This window comes from Loxodonta africana, chromosome 3 (genome assembly GCF_030014295.1).
Source record: "Loxodonta africana isolate mLoxAfr1 chromosome 3, mLoxAfr1.hap2, whole genome shotgun sequence".
Lineage (NCBI taxonomy): Eukaryota > Metazoa > Chordata > Mammalia > Proboscidea > Elephantidae > Loxodonta > Loxodonta africana.
In genome coordinates, this window is record NC_087344.1 from 195,897,650 (window position 1) to 195,919,273 (window position 21,624).

Sequence of the window (21,624 nt, forward strand, 5' to 3'; positions counted from 1 at the left end):
AGCTTCCGAATGAACCTGAGAAGCAGTAAAAGTGGGTGGGCAACCATACACCCTAACAGTCATGAAAAGGTTAAAGCTATCCACTTGGGGTATTTCAGTTATAGCAGCACTAGATAACTAAGACAGTGAGGTAGAAGTGAAGATAAACTTTTTCCATATAGATATTCAGTTGATCCAACACAATTTATTGAAAAGTCCTTTCCCTAAAGCACTGAAGTGTCATAAATCAGGTGGCCATATAGGAGCGAGTCTGTTCCTGGCCTGTAGTAGCCTCAATAAATATCACTATTTACCCCCAGTACCACCCTTTGTCCCCTGTCTAACTTGCCAGTTCTTTCTATTTCTTCTGTTTCTGAGTCCCTGAGAAGTCATGTGATGTAGCAGAAAAAGAAAGTCATTTGGCCTTGGTCAATTTCTAATTTCTGAGACTGTGATTCCTTTCTGTAAACTGGGGATTCCGTCAACTTCATTTTCCTTCCTTCACTGAGCATCTACTATGCACTGGCACCTACGAAATCAGAGATGACGCATTCTCTTCTACTTTAAAACCTCAGCTGAGGAAGAGATGTGAACATATGTGAGATAAAAGGGAAGTAAGTTTGTTTCAGTAGCTGACAACCAGAAGAGGATATGGTTGGCTCCCCAGTGTGTTTCATCCTCATGTCTCTCCTCTGCCAGTTCATAGGTGAGTCCAGTCAGATTCTCTCCTGTTTTTCTGACTGCCTTCCCATCCAGGGATGTGGCTCTAGCCTTCTGGGTCCACTCCTGGCCTCTGGCCCAACTCAGAAAGCTCTGTTCCCTCATCTAACACTGCTTTTTATTGTTCTCTGGCCTCTAAATCTTGGAGGGTGGGAAAAGGCTGAAGGAAGAGAAAGACAAATGGCTCCAGGGACTGATGTACCTTCTGATTGTCCAAGGGAAGGAAGGGCTGTATGGGCAGGTGCTGGGTATCAGAAGACCTGTGTTCTAATCAAGATTCTTGCATGAATTAGGAGGAAAATCAAAGCTTCCCTGAGACTCAGACTCTTCTTTTTCCAGCCCTCCTTCTCTTTGAGGGCAACTTTAAGAGAAAAATGAGACCATACCAGTGAAAATACATATATTTTTAGAATGATTATGCATAATGATGATATTAGTGCAAGGAACAATTTGAATTTTCTCTTACCCCCAAGAAATCCAATTAGTCTCCACTTGGAAAACCAACTCATACCATAGGCACTTTAAGTTTAATCTCGCTAAAGACCGAGGACTTTTCCACACTGGTCATAGGTATTCTATAGGCTTTGAAGATTTTACTATTCTCCAGGACTCTCAGAAATGAACATGAGTCTCTTAAGTGAGCGATATCTCTCCTGTCATCAAACTCATGGGGCTGTACCCTGAGACCCATGTTAACCTCAGGCCTGCCTGAAGGGCACAAGGAGGAAGAGGGGTACGAAATCATAGCAGCACATTTATAGGCAGTAGGGATGATCTGAAGGAACCCTGGTGGCACGGTGGTTAATAGCTCAGCTGCTAACTGAAAGGTTGATGGTTTGAGCCCATCAGCTATTCCGAGGGAGAAAGATGTGGCGGTCTGCTTCTGTAAAGATTTACAGCCTTGGAAACCATATGGGGCAGTTCTACCGTGTCCTATATGGTTGCTATGAGTCAGAATCAACTCAATGGCAATGGTTTTGGTTTTGGTTTGGTTACAGATGGTCTGGCTCAACAGTTACATATACAAAAAGAAATCGAGCGGTCGGTAAGCATAGAGTATAGCAGGATTAGCCAATATAATATTTCTGAAATAGAAATCAACTTTAATAGGAATCTAGAAAGAGGGAGGTGATAGCTTGATTCTCCTCTGCTTTGGCCAGACCACCTGTACTATATTATAGACAGTTGGGTACCTCATAAGAGGGACATTTACATAGGAAAGCCAATCAGAAGGAATGAGTCAGAATACCAGGGATATTGAGAAACTTCAAGAAGAAAAAAAAAAAAAACTTCAATGGATTGAATACTACCTACAGTTTGCTGATGTGTAATATCTGAAATAATGAAGGGCTACTAGGTGACAGGTGAGTCCCCAGGTGGCAAAAGTGGCTAAAACACTCTGCTGCTAACCCAAAGGCTGGCGATTTGGGTCCCCTCAAATGCTCCTCAGAAAAAAACCTGATGATTTACTTCCAAAAAAGCGGCCATTGAAAGCCTTATGGAGTTCTCCTCTGACACACACGGGCTCTCCATGATTTAGAGTTGCATCAATGGCAACCAGCTTATTAGGAAAAAGAAGGTATAGATTTGTTTTTAGGGGCTACATGGAGATATGGAAGGACCAGAGGTACAAGCTTCAGAAGACAGATTCAATCGTTGCATGAAAGAAGTTTCTTACAATTACAGCTGTGCAGAGAAAGCCTGGGGGAGTGTGTGGGCTGGGGGCAGAGGCTGGGCTTCCTGCAAAGGTGGGGTGGCAGTTAGGGGTGTCTTACAGGAGATTCAAGCAGAGAAAAGGAGCTTGAACTAGAATTCTGTGAGTTAGCTGTGGTGCACCTGTGAGTGTACTCTAAAGTGAAGAGTCAAGCATATTGTTTTATTATCATTTCCTACAAAGGGAAGAAAAGTGTTCAGCTAATGATAACCCGGAGGAGCATATCAGGCTGAGAACATTAGGGGGAGGCGGGCTCTCCAGGGCCTGGTTCTCAGCTTTCCAGATGAAAAATCTCTGCTGCCTGGACATGCACTTCTGCTGTGAGATTGAAATATTCGTGTCCACTAACATTCTCAGCTGGCTGTACTCTAAGGTCAGGCAGGCCCACTTGACCTCCAGGCCTGGTGTCCAATCCAGCCCTCTTGCTTCAAAGATGAGGAAAATGAGGCTCAGAGAGGTTAAGTGACCAGCCCAGGACCACCTAGTCAGTCAGCACTCCTGATCTTTTCTCCCTACCTCCAGGCCTCACTAAGATCAGCATCAGTAGGCTTTCACCTCTCCTCTCCTTGAATTCATTAGAAGTTATATTTTTAGGAAGTGCTTGATTCTAAACAAGTAGTCCCAAGATAGAGTCTCACTGTAAAAAACACTCCCTGAACGGAAATGGTGATCAGAAGTAGAACCTGGGGAAGGGGCAAGGAAGGGCGTAGCAGGGCTTTTTTAAAGCCCCAGGTGTCCATCTGAAACTGGAACTGTGGGCAGCAGAGCACAGGTGTGGAAATCTGGCGCTGGGGGACTTTTCTGCCTGTCCTAGGAGACTGGGCAGCTTCTGTGGCACAGCTACAGAAGCTGGAAGGAGTCAGAGCTCGACCTAGAGCCTCCAGGGGGTAGGACAGTGGAAAGAACATGTCCCTGGCAAAAGGACATCCTGGATTTGACTTAGTAGTTGTGTTATCTTGGGCAAGCTATCCACCCTCTGAACCTTGGTCTTCACAGGTGCCTAACAGGTTATTATATCTATCTTGCAGAATTCTTGTGATGTTTTGAATGAGATGTCAAATGCAAAATAATTATAGTGGTAATCATTTATTAACCTCTACTGCATCCAAGGCATTTTTCATACAATCTTCTCAGAGGCCTATAAAATAGACATTATTATCCCCCATTTTACAGGTGAGGAAACTTAGGCTTAGAGAAGTCAAGTGTCTTGGCCAAGATTCCACAGCTATTATGAGGTAGAGCAGCAATTCAGTCTCCAAAGCTAGTGTTTTTTTTTCACCACGCCAAGCTACCTAACACTATACCTGACATCTGGGAGGTGCTCAAGAAATGTGTATTTCAGTGAATCTTCTTCAAAAAGAGTCGGTTGGGATTCCTTCCCTCTCTAGGTGTCCAAGGCAGGGACTAGAAAGGCCCAAGAGAACTTGGTAGCTCAGTTTCCAGGGGACAAGGAGCAGTTCTCACAGGTTCAGTATTCTCATCTGGAAAATGGGCACAATAATTTCAACCCTCTCACAGATTTTATGAGGATTAAGTAATACAGTCATGTTGAGGAGACAATTTATATAAGAAAAACGTGAAAAAGTGGGTGGGGACCTATTAGGGAGGTGGTGTTGGAAAGGACCAGGAAAAAAGGAGGAAGAGACGGGGAAGGGTGATGGGCAAGGGGCAGATGGTGGGCAGTTTGAATGTGAATATGTCAAGTTGGGGTTGGAGTACTGAGAAAGCTGTGTGGTGAACTCTGTTCCATGATATGTCTCACACAGCACTGATTTACAGTGCTTTTTCCACAGGTCAGCAGTGGACAGCTGGGTGCAGAGCAGTAGTTTCCAAACTGGTTTTGTTTGTTTGTTTTTTCTTTGTAGCAGTGGTTTCCTTTTACGAAATGAAATCTTACACAGAAACAAACACATAAAATATATAGAGGATTGAAGCTGTTCTAATGGAAGGGGCATCCCGTGGCCCCTGCCTCACCACCTCCTGCTCTGTGTCCCACCTGTCCCAGCTCCCTCCACCCCCCAAAGACAGGTTGACTGAGGGGATATTCACTGCCCTCTTAACCTTCTGGCTCACCTTGCTGAGAAGCCATCCAAAGACACTTTATGAAACCTCTGCTTTGAACTGGGCTTCATGTCTGGCACAAAGATGGAGCTCGATAAGTTCATGTTAAAGGAAGGAATGGCTAAGTGAGGCTTGTGTGACATGCCTCGACATGGTAAGACTGTGGGGGCCACACATCGTGGGTGGTGAAGCCATCACCAGAAGGGGAGCTTTAGGTGAGCCTTGAATAGCTAAAGAGAGAAGTCGATTGTTTCTGGATCCCTTTTCCCAGTCAGCAGGGAAGAGGAAAGAAAACTGGTTAGGGCTCACCAGCCCTACCACTCCCCTGAACCCACATTTGGGAAATGGCACAGAGCTGCTTTCTTCCTTCATGATTTGTCTTCCCACCCCAGAAGATGCAATAAGGTAGAATAACATACTCCACCTAGGCTCATATGGGCAATTTGCCTGTGGGTCACACCCCACTTTCATTCTAACAAGGAACAATGAATTTTGGAAAGTTTTCTTACCAAATCAAAAAAAACTAAACCCACTGCCACCAAGTTAATTCCGACTCACAGGGACCCTACAGGACAGAGTAGAACCGCCCCATATAGTTTACAATTAGCACCTGGCGGATTTGAACTCCCAACCTCTTGGTTGGCAGCCATAGCACTTAACCACTACGGCACCAGGGTTTTCTTACACTCCTACACAATTCTCTTGGCATTTTTCTGAGAATACAGCACCACATTCGTGGAAGTGTGAAAGAAGTAACCGCCCAGGACTTAAATGCGTGATACATGTTAAAGCCACATCCTTGCAATTTGCACCTACTTACCTTAAACATCTCTTGTAAACCTAATGTGCAAAACGTGATAACTTGAAGTTTGCCCTAAGTTCAGAGATTGCATTCACTTGGGGGCAAGAGATACTCAATTCTTATTTGACTTCAAAAGACTTCCCTCTTCCCCCTCTGTTTTTGAAGTGAGAGAATTAATGCATTAATTATCAGTCAAAATTTCAAACTAAAATTAATTTTATCTGCAAAACTTACTGGGGCTATCGGGACACCAGTCGAGATGACCAAAGAGAAAAAAAAGCGGTTGAAAATCTATTCTGGCCTTTGTATTAGGGGAGTGGAGAGAGGAGCTTTTTGAAAAGTCAGAATATTTAACAAGATGATATGACAAAGGCTGGAGGAACCCAGAGTATCTATGCACCGACTGATAGATCACGGGGGGAAAAAAAGCGTTTGAAAATGAGAATCAACTCCTAAAAGGCATTTGCCCAGGGAGAGAAGCAATGATTTTGAAGATAAGTTTAGCGAAGAGCTAAACCTGTCATCAAAGTCATCAAGGAAATAGGTCAACGTTACTGGCATCAGGTTTCCTCACCCTGGAGCCCTGGCAGGGCACCTTGTGCTTGAAGGAAGGACAGGAAGTAGAAACTAGGTTGCAATGAGGCCCAAGGCTTTAGAGTTGATACAGAGTGGAGGTGAAGAAGCTGAGACAGAGGGGCTTAAAGCTGGTGTCTCCCCTGCAAATTCAGGGGCCTTCAATCTGAGCCGCGGCGGAAAGAGTAGTTCTCAGGGCTGGAGCAACATGGGGTCAAATCCTCAAATCTTCACTAGTGTAGTGCTCTTGGATAAACTACTTGGTTTTATTTAACCTCAGCTTTGCTTAATCTCATGTAAATGACAGCTTGGCTCTGTTTTAATAAAACTCTGTTTACCAAAACAGGCGGTGGGCCAGATTTGGCCCATGGATGGTAGTTTTCTAAAAGGACCAAAGTCTCTAATTCAAAGGATTGTTTAAAGTATTAAGCAAAATCTTTACAATAAATGTCCGGCACAGGGTAAACCTTTAAAAAAAAATTATTGAGGGTTTTTATTAATAATAAAAAATGATTAATAGTGACCAATTGAAAATAAATAATGACTGTTATTATTTGGGAACCCTTGCTGAGGTAGTTGAGTTTTAACAGGGACTAAAGAAATAAACCTCTAATGAAGCAATTTGAGTTATCTGGACAGGCCAGCATAGGAATCTACCTTTTACCAGGAGAGGCATGAGTAACATCAGCTCTGGGGTGGTAGGAAATGTTATGGTAAGAGATTAAGTTGTGAAATTAAGGAGGGTCTGGGTGCTTGGTCAATAGCACAGGACCAGTTAGGCCCAGGAGGCCCAGTGCCAAGGGCCCATGAGAGCTTTAATCTTCATTTATTTTAAAATCAGAAGAGAAATGAAATATAATAATGAATCCAGAGTGGATTGAATTTGTCTTTTTTACCGACACAGTTGTAAAATAAAATTTGTTGTATTTTTTTATTGAGGAAGGGGTGACCAAAGGCAGAAGTGGTTTCCATGACGTATTGTTGCACTTCCTTCTTAAAATTTCAACCTGACACCTTATTTGTAGTGTTGCTCTTTTAAGACTCTTTTTATCGGGTCCCTTTTGCTCCCAGGTTCCTTTTTATCAGAAGAACTTGGGCTCTGGTTTTTAGTTCTGCCACTATTTCTATAAGCCTTGAATAAGTTATTTCATTCTCTTCTACTTAGTTTTCTCATCTACAAAATACGCCCTTTAAGGCCTGGACCCTGTGCTGTGTTTGCCTCATTCTGATTTATATCCCCACTGCCCAGCATAGCCTCTGTCCTGTAAGTCAAGTTTACCGTAAATGAGTCTGTACGATGTTGTTGTAGAAATAGCACAGGCTTTGGAGTGTACCAGTGTGGGCTCTGCAACTTATCATCTGAGTGGTTTAAATAAGTTATTTAACCTCATTGATCCTGATCTGTAAAATAAGGATATTTAAAAAAAAAAAAAAAATCCTTCCTCTAAGGGTTGTTTATGAGGGTTAAATCAGATCACAGTAGGTGCTTTGAAACTGTTAACCAAAAACCAAACCCATTGCCCTCGAGTTGATTCTGACTCATAGTAATCCTATAGGATGGGGTAGAACGGCCCCATAGAGTTTCCACGGAATGCCTGGTGGATTTGAACTGCTGATCTTTTGGTTAGCAGCCATAGCGCTTAACCACTACACCACCAGGGTTTCCTTGAAACTGTTAGTCCCTATCTAAAGTCCTTGACTGCTCTGTGCTTCCATTAGACAGTGGGGACAGTGTACTAGCAGAGTGCTACCCCCAGGGTCTGTCCTTCAGGTCCTACCACATACTCATTCTCCAAACCTGTTCACTGGAGGTGCTCCCTTGGCCACTATTGGAAGTTTCTTCAGCAGCGATTAACTGTTTTTCACCTGGAGGCACATAATCAATGATGGTTGATTATGGCAAATTGAACCAAGATTGGGGTGAAACAAAAAATTTCCTGGGGAAACCCTACTACAATTCCTAATAGTTTGGGGTGAGCATCAGGACATAGCCTGGGCATATTGCCAAGCTCCCTGCCGCTTGCCTTTGCCCTTCCCACACAGGGAAGCATACTGGAATGCCAGTGAGTGAGAACTCATTTGGAAATGAGCTGAGATCTACTTAACCTATGTTAAAATAGTAGGGTCAATCAGCCTCAAACTTCGAAGCTGTCTCTATCATTGTTGTTGTTAGGTACTGTCTTAGTCATCTAGTGCTGCTGTAACAGAAACACCACAAGTGGATGACTTTAAGAAAGAGAAATTTATTCTCTCACAGTCTAGTAGGTTACAAGTCCAAAATCAGGGCATCATCTCCAGTGGAAGGCTTTCTCTGTCAGCTCTGGGGGAAGGTCCTTGTCATCAATCTTCCCTGGTCAAGGAGCTTCTCAGGTACAAGGACCCAGGTTCAAAGGACACACTCTGCTCCCCGTGTTGCTTTCTTGGTGGTACAAAGTCCCCAACTCCCTGCTTGCTTCCCTTTCCTTTTATCTCTTGTAAGATAAAAGGTGGTGCAGGTCACATCTCAAGGAAACTCCCTTTACTTTGGCTCAGGGATGTGACCTGAGCAAGGGTGTTACATCCCACCCTAATCCTCTTTAACCACAGGCAGAGATTAGGATTTATAACACATAGGAAAATCACAAAATGGAGGACAACCACGCAATACTGGGAATCGTGGCCTAACCAAGTTGGCACATACTTAGGGGGGACAAAATTCAATCTATGACAGGTACTATCAAATTTATTTTGACACATAGCGATCCCAGGACACAGTAGAACTGCCCCACAGAGTTTTCTAGGCTAAAATCTTTATGGAAACAGATTGCCAGGTCTTTCTCCTGAAGAGCTGCTGGGTGTGTTTGAACAGCCAACCTTTTGGTTAACATTAGGAACTTCTGTCTCACCTTCCAACGTCCTGATCCAAGTTGAGAACCACCGGCCCAGGTCAGGCAGGCTGATGCCTGCTTCATCTGCACCAGAATCAGCTCTCCCAGGAGCAATATGGGTGTCCTAAAGGGGGCTTGGAAACCCTGGTGGTGTAGCGGTTAAGTGCTATGGCTGCTAACGAAAGGGTCAGCAGTTCAAATCTGCCAAGTGCTCCTTGGAAACTCTATGGGGCAATTCTACTCTGTCCTATAGGTCACTATGACTCGACAGCACTGAGTTTTTTTTTTTGTTTAAAGGGGCTTTAGACAGTAATTGCCTCCACCCATCCCTCCAGGGAAACTTGTCAAAGCTGGAGCTAGGCTGTCCGGTCTACCTCAGAACTCTGTCTTTTCAACCAGCTGTCTTTGGGAATGAGGTGGAATCAGCTGCAGTCGCCTCTCTCAAGCTGAGAGCTCTGACCTCAATGCTTTCCTGTGAGTGAGGTTCAGAAGGGTGTGCCCTAGGGGCTTGTTGGAGTGAACTAAGGGTGTTTCTCCAGACCTTCCCAGGATCTGAAGAGGGTGAGTGATTAGTGGCAAGGGCAGGGACTCAGGCATACTTCATGGTTCTCTCTGTGTGTCTACAGGGCCAGCAGCGTCTAGAGATCTGAAGAAGCTGGTTGGTGCCCTTGGCGGATCTGTGACTTTCCCTCTGAACCACTCAGTAAAGAAGGTTGGCAGCATTGTCTGGATCTTCAACACAACTCTCGTGACCTTACAGCCACAAGAGTCAAATAAGTCAGCCATTGTCATAGTGACCCAAAGCCATAAAAAAGAAAGAGTGAGCTTCCCAAATAGAGACTACTCCCTGAAGCTCAGCAAGCTGCAGAAGAATGACTCGGGCACCTACCGTGTGGAGATACACAACCCACTCCACCAGCTGCCCTTCACCCAGGAGTATGTGCTACGTGTCTATGGTAAGCAGAATCAGTTCCAAAGTGGATGGCTGCCATGGCGAGGTGGTGAGCTCCCTGACATGGAGGACTTTCAAGCAGAGGCTAAGTAAACACTTGTCAGGAATGTGGAAGAGGGGATTCCTGTACGAATGGAATATCTATAGCTGGTCCCTGAAGTCGCCTTCTACTCAGAGATTCTATGAGAGGCAGTGTGGTGCAATGGATGGGCCACATGGGGATTAACGATCACACAGACCTAGGCCAAATGCTGGCTTCTCTACTCACTAGTCACTTGACCTTAGACAAGTACTTAACCTCTTTGAAACTTAGTTTCCGTATCTCTAATGGAGAGAAGAGTGGTACCTACCTTAAGCTTAAGCATCAGTCATACCCCTTCCCCTACAGATTCCAACCAATTGAGAACTAGATGCAAGAACCAGAAGAAAGATAAAAATATCAGCTTTATTTCTGGTAAATCTAAATAGAAGAAACACTTCCTCCTAAGTCTAGGCCAGGTAAGACACCTAGGGAAGCTGGACTTACCAAACAATTAATCAACCAGCAACAAGAGGAGTAGCTGCCTCGCACTCGTTGAACCCTGATATCGGGAACACCAGGAGATGGGCCTCCAGACTTACTGGTAGGAGGCAGGCCATGCACCTTGAGCTTGGTGTGTTTTAGACACAGTCGAAGGGAGAAGAATCATGCATTCTTCAGGCGAGCTAGGCTGGGAGGGAAGAAAAGGGCAAACCACGTGGGAACAGTGACCTTTAACAACTCAAACCTACGGATAGAGAAATGTAGATAATAAATGTCAGCCTCTCACCAATGAACCAGTCGCTTGTCCTCTGAGGGGCAGGAGTGATCATCAGAAGTGTTACTCTAATACTGTTTTCTCCTGGAGAGTAAAGTGGAATCTCTTCAAGGAAGCCTGAGGACAGGGAGATGGGGAGTCCTGAAGAAAGATAAATGGAGCTAGCACCTAAAACGCAGGTAGCGCAGTGCTTGGTAAATGGCAACTGCGTTCTTGTTACATTGTTGTTATTTTCCATTATTGTTCTTTTTGCTGCTGTTGGTGTTACTATCGTTGTTATTATAAAGCTATGGGCAAGCAGACCTAGATAGTTCTTTTTCCCAGGTAAGAATGAGAATTCTGCTCTGAATTGCTCCTTCCTCCCGACTCTGGAGCATCCCAGGGAGATTCAGGTGCAAGGTGTCCAGGAATAATTCAGAGCAAGAACTATAGGCATAGTTTCCAACCCTGGCTGTCCATTTCTCTTTCACAGAATACCTGTCCAAGCCCAAAGTCACAAAAGGTCTGCAGAACAAAAAGAATGACACCTGTATGACCAATCTGACATGCTCCATGGAACAGGGTGAAGAGGATGTGACTTACAGCTGGAAGATAGCCAATGAGTCCCATGACGGCTCCGTCCTCCCCGTCTCCTGGAGACTGGGGGAAAAGAACATAAACTTCATCTGTGTGGCCAGCAACCCCATCAGCAACAGCTCCTCAAACCCCATCTCTTCCTGGAACCTGTGTGAAGGTGCACCTCTTCCCTCTCTCCCTGAGCCTCTGGTTCTAGGACCTTTTCAGCCCCTGGTCCCCATGGGAACACTCTTTACGCAAAAACTGGAAGCCACTGGGAAGTCACCGGGCTGGGAGGAAGGTGGCAGTTGCTCCAACATTCGGGTCATTTTCCCTAGCTGACCCTCTTCCCTTTTCTGTGCCCCCACCCATTCTCTCTTTAAAGGTACCGCTGGTGATACAAATGCACCCATGTTTTTACTGTACTTCCTGTTGGCCACCTTGCTCAGTGTCCTCGTATTTGGACTCGTACTTATTTCAAGTATGCAGAGAGACAGAAGAAAAGGTTTGGACTTCCCCGAAGTGGAGCAGGCACTTTTTTTGTCCTCATCCTCATTCATGCATTTGCTCCCTCATGTATTTGATAAGCATATATTAAGCTATGTGCCAGGTTTAGTATAGGCACTAAGGATGCAGAGATGAAGAGGCAATAGTCTCTCCCTGCAAGGTAGTCAGACTGCACCCCTTAGCTCTGGAGTAGGGAGAATGCTTGAGTCCTTTACATCTCTCTGGAGGCCAAGGCCCTCCTAGTCCCCACTCCATGCCCATTCTTCTCCCTCTCCTCAGAGGGACTTGCTGGTGTAGTCTTTCTGTTGACACAGGCCTCACACTGCTGACTCTGTTCCCCTGACCTGGCAGATGATGGCCTTCAACTCTGAGATCCCCATGGACCAGCACCCTCCACAGAATCCTGCCTACTCCCCTCCCTGTCAAAGCCCCCAGCCATCCTAGCCCTCTCCACTGGATCAACCCCAGAGATCTCTTTTTCCTTCCCACCTCAGCCTAGACACATCCTTCCTGGAGAAGCCTTAAAAGGCCAAAGAATGAATCAACCCCTCTCTCTGTCTCCACCCTGCATCCCATGCTCTGTGTCCCTAAACCCTGCTGATCCTGGCTTCTTAGGCTTCCACTGATACTGTCTGGGGGGGCATCGGAGAAGATCCTAAGTATCAGCGATGCAGACTTTGGGATCTCTCTCGGAAGCACCCGGAAAGCATTTTTGACCTTCTTTGTTTCCCACTTTGGCTGCTGTCTTAGCTATCTAGTGCTGCTATAACAGAAATATCACAAGTGGATGGCTTTAATAAACAGAAATTCATCCTCTCACAGTTTATGTGACTAGAAATCAAATTCAGGGCACCAGCTCTAGGGGAAGACTTTTTCTCTCTGTCGGCTTTGGGATAAGGTTCTTGTCTCCTTTCAACATCTGTGGGCCTGACATTCCTTGGAGATCTCCATGTGTCTTGTGATTAATCTTCCCCTGCGTCTAGGAGTTTCTCAGCACAGGGACTCTGAGTCCAAAGGATGCACTCCTCTCTTGGCTCTTCTTTCTTGGTGGTAGTGAGGTCCCTCTTCCCGCTGCTTGCTTCTCTCTCCTTTTATCTCTTATCAAAAAATGGAGGACAACCACATAATACTGGCAATCATGGCCTAGCCAAGTTGACACGTATTTCGGGGGAACACTGTCTTGGTCCCGAGAGTAGGATTTGAAGCAATTCATCCTGATTTGCCTGGGGTTTTCCTGGTTTTAGCAATGAAAATTCTGCATCCTGGAAAGCCCTTCAGTTCCAGGAAAACCAGGATGGTTTTTCAACCTAAATGAATCATTGGGTGGGTCATGGACCCATGGGGATGGTGAGTGGTTAGAGGGACCAGCTCTGATTCTCTCCAAATTGGTTTCAGAGTTCACTGGAGAGAAGGAGGGAGTGGAAATACATCAGGAAATTCCTGACGTCTGCCTCCCTTCAGGAGCGACCACAGTGTATGACACCATCTCTCACCATAATGTGAGTCCTTTCTCATCTTTTCTAGGGCCTTTTCCTCCTTTCTGAAGTCCTACTTGTTTTACTTGAGATTTTTCCAGGAGTTTGGGCAACATAGGGATAGGGAGGGGGAGGGAGATCATGTGTAGCCCTGGAAACCCGATGCACCTGTGTCTCCCTCAAGTCTTTGTGGACTCTCTCTTGTGCAGGAACTGGTGGCCTCTGAGCACCTGGTTCTGACCCAACCAATAATGCTCATGTGTGGTCCATGCAGTTCACACCAGCCACTGAACAGCCTGATTCCTCTCGCAGTGGGACAGAACAGTGGGTAGAGGAGTGTGACTTTGAAATGTTAGAGTCACGGTGTCAGACAATTCTCTGGAGATGCTTTCTCCTCTGTGGTGACTCAAGGAGCCATCAGGAAAGGGTCAGAGGGCCCGCAGGGCTTCTGGGCCCATACTCAAGGTTCCCCAAATGTGGGTCACTGAAGTGAATGAACACAAACTTAATTCAAAGCAAACTCTTTGAAAAGAACACCATAAGAATAAATTTTAAAGAAACTCAAATAACAAGTGACAAATTGGGGGCATGAAACAAGCAACTTCGAAAGACTTTCCAGGAACTATCATTGTGGCCCAGGCGGGACTAGCTCTATAGAGGTCATAGGGCCCTTTCCTACACTACCCAGAAAACAAACAAACCAAAAAAAAAAAAAAAAAACCTATTTAATAAAGAAATAGAAATACTTTGACACCTCAAAACTCTAATTTTACTTCAGCTTTTGGTGTCTCCCCATCAAGCTGCAGAGGAGGCAACGTATTTCCTCTTTGAAGGTGTTAAGTGTTCTGAGAGCGCCATCCTTCTTCCCAGGAGAGACTGCTTTGTGCTTCACTCAGCCTGATTTTATTACCATCCTCCCTCCAACCAGCTCAGTCACATCCCCAGGAGGCCACAGGACTCCCCTAGATCTTCAGGAACAAACTTAACTGACCCAGAATGTTTTTCTGCAGCCGGGAAGGAGTTTTTGTTGTTGTTTCATTTGTGTTGTGTTTTGTTCTCTCAGTCATCCTTACTGAGTTGCCTCAAAAGCCCTTTCTAGTGATGGAAAAGTTTATTTGCAACATTAACATTATTACTTAAGATTATCCTTTAACAACTTTCCAGCAAACCAGCTGCCATCACATCAGTTCCTACTCATGGCGACCCCATATGTGTCAGAGTAGAGCTGTGCTCCATAGAGTTGTCAATGGCTGATTGTTGGCAGTAGATCACAGGCCTGTCTTCTGAGGCACCTCTGTGTGGACTCAAACTTCCAACCTTTTGGTTAGCAGCCCAGCATGTTAACCATTTGCACCACCCAGAGACTCCTTAACCACTTCAGGAGGCTTATAACTCATGGGACTTAGGTATTTTTTAATTCATTTAAACATAACACACAGCTTTTTTTTTTTTTTTTAATTCTTATTGTGCTTTAAGTGAAAGTTTACAAATCAAGTCAGACTCTCATACAAAAATATATAAACACCTTGCTATATAGTCCTAATTGCTCTCCCTCTAATGAGACAGCACACTCCTTCCCTCCACTCTCTCTTTTCATGTCCATTCCGCCAGCTTCTGGCCCCCTCTAACCTCTGATCTCCCCTTCAGACAGGAGATGCCAACATAGTCTCATGTGTCTACTTGATCCAAGAAGCTCATTCTTCCCCAGTATCATTTTCTATCCCATAGTCCAGTCCAATCCCTGTCTGAAGAGTTGGCTCTGGGAATGGTTCCTGTCTTGGGCTAACAGAAGGTCTGGGGACCATGACCTCCGGGGTCCTTTTAGTCTCAGCTAGACCTTTAAGTCTGGTCTTTTTACGTGAATTTGGGGTCTGCATCCCACTGCTGTCCTGCTCCCTAAGGGGTTCTCTGTTGTGTTCCCTGTCAGGGCAGTCATTGGTTGTAGTTGGGCAGCATCTAGTTCTTCTGGTCTCAGGCTAATGTAGTTTCTGCTTATAACACAGCTTTAAAATAATTCAATGGCATCCTAAAAAAAAAAAAAATTATTAACACATGCACACCTCATTTTATTGTGCTTTGTAGATATTGAGATTTTTACAAATTGAAAGTTTGTAACGGCATCATTTTTCTGACAATATGTGTTCTCTTGGTATCTCTGTGTCATATTTTGGTAATTCTCACAATATTTCAAACTTTTTCATAATTATTGTATCTGCTATGGTATTCTGTGATCAGTGATCTTTGATGTTACTGTTTTAATTGTTTTGGGGCGCCACGACCTGTGTCCATATAAGACGGCAAGTTTAATCGATAAATGTTGTGTGTTCTGACTGCTCCACCGACTTGCAGTTTCCCGGTCTCTCTTCCTCTCCTCAGGCCTCCCTATTTGCTGAGGAAGGGCAATATTGAAATTCGGACAATTAATAACCCTACAATGACCTCTCAGTGTTCAAGTGAAAGGAAGAGTTGCACATCTCTCACTTTAAATCAAAAGCTAGAAAAGATTAAGCTTGGTGAGGAAGGCGTGCTGAAAGCTGAGATAGGCCGAAAGCCAGGCCTCTTGCACCAGTTATCCAAGCTGTGAACGCAAAAGAAAAGTTCTTGAAGGAAATTAAAAGTGCTACTCCAATGAACACACGAATGACAAGAAAGCAAAACAGCCTTATTGCTGATATGGAGAAAGTTTTAGGGGTCTGGAGAGAAGATCAAACCAGCCACAACATTCCCTTAAGCCAGACCCTAATCCAGAGCAAGGCCCTAACTCTCTTCAATTCTATGAAGACTGAGAGAGGTCAGGAAGCTGCAGAAGAAAAGTTTGAAGCTAGCAGAGGTTGGTTCATGAGGTTTAAGGAAAGGAGCCGCGTCATAACATGAAAGTGCAAGGTGAAGCCGCAAACGCTGATGTAGAAGCTGCAGCGAGTTATCCAGAAGATCTAGCTAGGATGACTGATGAAGGGACTACACTAAACAACAGGTTTTCATTGTAGATGAAACAGTCTTATACTGGAAAAAGATGCCCTCTAGGCATAGCTAGAGAGAAGTCAATGCCTGGCTTCAAATCTTCAAAGGACAGTCTGACTCTCTTGTTAGGGGCTAATGCAGCTGGTAATTTTAAGTTGAACCCAATGCTCGTTTACTATTCTGAAAATCCTAGGGAGCTTACGAATTATGTTCAATCTACTCGTCCTGCGTTCCATGAATGGAAAACAAAGTGAATGAGAGCAATCTGTTTAAAACACGGTTTACTGAATATTTTAAGCCCCCTGTGGAGACCGACTGCTCAGAAAAAAAAGATTCCTTTCAAAATATTACAGTTCATTGACAATGCACCTGGTCACCCAAGAGCTCTGATGGAGACGTACAAGGAGATTAATGTTGTTTTCTTGCCTGCTAACACGACATCCATTCTGCAGCCCGTGGATCAAGGAGTAATTTGGACTTTCAAGTCCTATTATTTAAGAAATACATTTCATGAGGCAATAGCTGCCATGGTGATTCCTGTGATGGACCTGGGCCAAGTAAATTGAAAACCTTCTGGAAAGGAGTCACCATTTTAGATGCCATTAACAACACTCATGACTCATGGGAGGGGGTCAAAATATCCACATTAACAGGAATTTGGGAGAAGTTGATTCCAACCCTCAGGGATGACTCTGAGGGGTTCAAGACTTCAGTGGAGGAAGTAACTGCAGATGTGGTGGAAATAGCAAGAGAACTAGAATTAGAAGTTGAGCTTGAAGGTGTGACTGAATTGCTGCAATCTCGTGATAAAACTTTAACGGGTGAGGACCTGCTTCTTACGGATGAGGAAAGAAAGTAGTTTCTTGAGAAGGAATCTACTCCTGGTGAAGATGCTGTAAGCATTGTTGAAATGACAACAAAGGATTTAGAATATTACATAAACTTAGTTGATAAAGCAGCGGCAGGGTTTAAGAGAACTGACTCCAATTTCAAAAGAGGTCCTGCTGTGGGTAAAATGCTATCAAACAACATCACATGCTACAGAGAAATCTTTGGTGAAAGGAATAGTCAATGGATGTGGCAAACTTCATTGTTGTCTTATTTTAAGAAATTGTCACAGTCACCTCATCCTTTGGCAACCACCACCCTAATCAGTCAGCAGCCATCAACGTCGAGGCAAGACCCTCCACCAGCAAAATGATTACTACTCGCTGAAGGCTCAGATGATGGTTAGCATTTTTTAGCAATAAAGTATTTTTTAAATTTAGGTATGTACATTTTGTTTAGACAATGCTATTGCACACTTACTAGACTACAGTATAGTGTAAACCTAAATTTTATATGCACAGAGAAACCAAAAAAAGGCTTGAAACTCACTTTATTGCGATATTCGCTTCATTGCAGTGGTCTGGAACCAAACCCGCAATATCGCTGAGGTATGCCTGTAATTATGATTATAGCAGCCAGCAGCAAGAGCGCTTCCCACTACCCAATCCTGTTCCAGAATTTTCTCTTTTCTCTCTCCATCCCCTTTCACCTTTTCTTTCCCTTCTCTGACTTTGATGATTTGTTTTTTTGTTTTTTAATAGAAATTGACCCCAGAGGAAGAGCCAGTAAATACACTTTATTCCACCGTTCAGATACACAAAATGGTAAGAAGCTTTACAGCTGAGCTTTGTCTTAGTTGTCTCCTCCATTTTCCTGGTTCATGCTCAGGTTAAAATTTCATGGGCCCCAGGGATCTCATATTTCCTGGTTCTAAAAAGTACCCCAGTACTTCCCCATTCCCTTTACTTAGGATTACATAATAATATGGGGAATAGGAGAGAATTGTGTTTTAGGAGTCAAAAGAGGTAATCTTGAACTAATAGAGTTGGAGAGGGTCCTAGGCAGGAATGTTAAGAAAACTCAGAACGATCCTGACTAAGGTCATGGATGAGGAATAAGGGGGTGGCCCGGGTGGTTGATGACATGGGAGGGATGGCTGGGGAGGAGACTCCAACTTGCTTCTGAGCCAGCAATAAGCTGAGGAGGGAGAGATTTCTACTTCTTTTCCTCCAGCTATGTTACTTACGTCTAACTGGCACCCCACCTCCCAGTCAAACTACTAACGTGGAAAACTTTAAAGCTTATTCCTCTACGGATCACCCTTGGTAGAAACAATGGTACCTCCCTGTCTCCTGTTCTCTCCTTCCCCAACTAGATCAGAAAAGATTGGGATCGTTAAGCAGGTTGCTTAGTGACAGGATAGATCGGTTCTGATGGATTATTGGAAGGAAAGTTCAGTTCATTAAACATTCACTCAAAGAACAGCTTCTGTAAACCAGGAAGGATTAAGGAGTCCCTGAGTGGTGCAAACAGTTAAGCGCTCAACTGCAAATGGAAAGGTTGGAGGTTCAAATTCACCCAGAGGCATCTCTGAGGAAAGCCTAGCAGTCTAATTCTGAAAAATCTGCCATTGAAAACCCTGTGGAGCATAGTTCTACCCTGACAAACATGGGGCCACTATGAGTCAAAATCGACTCCAAAGCAGTTGGTAACTGGTAAACCAAAAAAAAAGCAAACCCAGTGCCGTCAAGTCAATTCCGACTCATAGCGACCCTATAGGACAGAGTAGAACTGCCCCATAGAGCTTCCAAGGAACGTCTGGCAGATTCGAACTGCTGACTCTTGTGGTTAGCAGCCGTAGCACTTCACCACTACGCCACCAGGGTTTCCAGGTAATTGGTAGGAAGTTCTAAAGAGCAGGAGCAAGCACAGTGGGAGGTTTGGGTCGAGTAACCTTGGAAATGAAAAGTGTCTGGGATGTCAGGGTCCACTTTGGACGTCCCAGAGCCCTGCCATCTCCAGCGCTCTGCATCTTTATGTCTGCCTAACAGGAGGAGAAACCCCACGCACTGTTCGAGATTCTGGACACACCAGTGCTACCTGCCTATGAGAATATCTAAACAGCAGTGCACTCTCCTCAAATTTCATTCCAAAAGGAAAGAGGCAAAAGGACTTACTGACTGGATCAGAAACATCAAGGAAGAATAAGGAACACTGATTTCCTTCCAGAATTAAGCTGGCTCAGCGTTCCTGGGCCGTCCTTTATGCTCCTTCAAGTTTAAGAGTTCGTCATTCTACCCGCTGCTAAGAAATCTCCTCAAACTCAGGATGGAAATGTGGCTTTCTAGAAGCCAACCCAAGAAAGGGGCTTAGAGGTGGCCGTGTTGAAATAGAAATGCCATGGCACTTGTATTAGTGACTGCCGCTGTCCTGTGTGAAGCCACTGCACCCAAGGCTTGGAGTTTGGGAATAAAGCAAGAGATCAAGAAGGATGGAACAGACAGACATGTCCAGCAGAAGCAGACAGACCTGTTGCTGTCAGTCGATCCCAACTCATAATGACCCTATAGGACAGAGTAGAATTGCACCATAGGGTTTCCAAGGCTGTAATCTTTACAGAAGCCGACTGCCACATCCTTCTCCTGCTGAGTGGCTGGTGGGTTCAAACCACTGACCTTCCGGTTAACAGCGGAGCACTTAACCTCTCCGCCACCAGAGCTCCTTAGAAGCAGACATAGCAGTCGAAAATGGATTCATTGATTCAAAAAATATTTATTGAGCATCCGCTATGAGCCTGGCACTGGGCTGAGCTTACGCTGATTGGTCAGACAATGCTCCCTGCATTCATGAAATTGGCCCCTCTTGAACTACTTCCGTAGGCAGTTGCTGCAGGCATGACCACAGATTCCCAGCGCCCAGAGGGGTCAAATGTGGATCCACAGGATTTGGGAATCAGAGCACAAGGACTGAGAAGCCAGATGGAAGACCAGGTTTGGCTGGAACCATCAGAAGCAGTCATGGCCCAGGGCCAAGGACCACTGCCCCCAGCCCATTTACACGCTTGTGCTGCAAGTGAGAAGCCCAGACCTTAAACCCGGCACAGGAGACCATCTCAAAGGGAAAATGGTCTAAAGGCACAATTTGAATCAAGAATAGGAGGCCTGGAGTTAAGAAGTGGTGTTTACTTGCAAAACTTTAAAGTCACTTAATTCATCCAACATGTATTTATTAGGAACAAGCTCCCAAGAAACAGGTCAGCCTGGCCAATAGAATAGCCATGACCCCTGCCCCCGCTGAGCTTGTCTTTGTAATGAAGCGAAAAACATTGCTTTTGATGTGTTCTGTGATACATATCTTAGGTGGGGTTCCTGGGAAGGGGCTCGATGCCCCAGGTATAGGGGTGGGAAGTAAGATGGAGAAATGTGGGTTAAAATTTGTGAAAAAGAAAAAATAACTGAAAAAAAACTTCCGACGTAAGATGGCCAAAGTAAGACCCTTTGCAGTCGAGTCGATTCCGACTTCTAGTAACCCTATAGGACAGAGTAGAACTTCCCCATAGAGCTTCCAAGGAGCACCTGGTGGATTCGAACTGCCACCTTTCTGGTTAACAGTTGTAGCACTTAACCTCTACACCACCAGGGTTTCCCTAGCCAAGGTAAGAGATGATAAATCTTGTAGAAAAAACTAAGGAGGGGGAGACCCTGAGGCTGATTTGGGATGCTAACCAAAATGTCAGCAGTTCGAATCCAGCAGCTGCTCCTTGGAAACCTTATGGGGCAGTTCTATGGTCGCAAAGAGTCGGAATCACGTCAACGACAATGGGTTTGGTTTGGTTTTATATTTATTACTACAATTTTCTGGAAAAAAGTATATGTCGTATTTTTAATAAAATAAGTATGTCTTGAGGAAGGGGTGTTTTTCTTCTAATTCTCACAAAGGTGGCCTCGGAGTGTTGTGGCTCTAGCAGCACCTGGAGGGGAGAACTATTTACAACGCAGCCAAAGTGGAAACCAGGGCCTGGAACTTGTCCTATGCCAAATGAGGGGGCAGTGGCAGTTCAGTGGTAGAATTCTCCCTTTCCATGTAGGAGACCCAGGTTCAATTCCCAGCCAACGCGCCTCATGTGCAGCCACCACCCAACTGTTGACAGAGGTTTGTGTGTTGCTATAAAGCTGAAGGAAACCCTGGTGGCACGGTAGTTAAGAGCTTGGCTGCTAGCCAAAAGGTCGGCAGTTCGAATCCACCAGGTGCTCCTTGGAAACCCTATGGGGCAGTTCTACTCTGTCCTATAGGGTCACTATGAGTCGGAATTGGCTCAGCAGCAACAGGTTTGATTGTTTGGTTTTATAATGCTGAACAGATTTCAGCAGAGCTTTCAAACTAAGACAGACTAGGAAGAAAGGCCTGGCGATTTACTTCTAAAACTCAGCCGCTGAAAACCCTGTGGATCACAACGATCTGAGGCACAGCCCATCAAGAGGATGGCGCAGGACCAAGCAGTGTTTAGTTCTGTTGTACATGAGGTCATCATGAGTTGGGGGCTGACTCAACAGCAGCTAACAACATGTCAATTGAATGCTGGCGAGGCCCGTATTGGTGCTACCTCTGCTGTGACACTGTACTGCAGGGCAGGGCCACCGCCCCTTCTCTCTCCTTCAGCCCAAAGCCAGCAAAGCCTTTAGGCAACAGTGTGAACCTGAATTCACACCTAATCCGTAGTATTTCCCATTGAGATCACAGCCTCTCTGGGGGAGGCCTCAGGTATTTACCAGGCCGCATTGGAGAAAGCATATCACTCAGATTCCGCTAGCATTTTGCATCTTCTTGAACTTC

The 21,624-nt window shown here is 44.9% G+C and overlaps 1 protein-coding gene across 8 annotated transcripts in view; it reads left to right on the forward strand.

Annotated features, from left to right (window-relative positions):
• Positions 1-545: 545 nt before the first annotated feature.
• Positions 546-21,624, forward strand: part of SLAMF7 (SLAM family member 7) — a 34,951-nt gene continuing 13,872 nt past the window's right edge. The window contains exons 1-7 of one of the 8 annotated variants that reach the window (XM_023554175.2): positions 553-685; positions 9,343-9,672; positions 10,938-11,198; positions 11,406-11,525; positions 12,923-13,026; positions 17,553-17,615; positions 18,843-20,694. In XM_023554175.2, coding sequence (XP_023409943.2) covers positions 631-685; positions 9,343-9,672; positions 10,938-11,198; positions 11,406-11,525; positions 12,923-13,026; positions 17,553-17,615; positions 18,843-18,911 — 1,002 coding nt within the window. In that variant the 5' untranslated portion in view covers positions 553-630 and the 3' untranslated portion in view covers positions 18,912-20,694. Of the gene's footprint in view, positions 686-9,342; positions 9,673-10,937; positions 11,199-11,405; positions 11,526-12,922; positions 13,027-17,552; positions 17,616-18,842; positions 20,695-21,624 lie in introns of those variants that run through there. The other 7 variants (XM_023554176.2, XM_010595035.3, XM_023554177.2 and 4 more) reach the window with 7 other exon arrangements.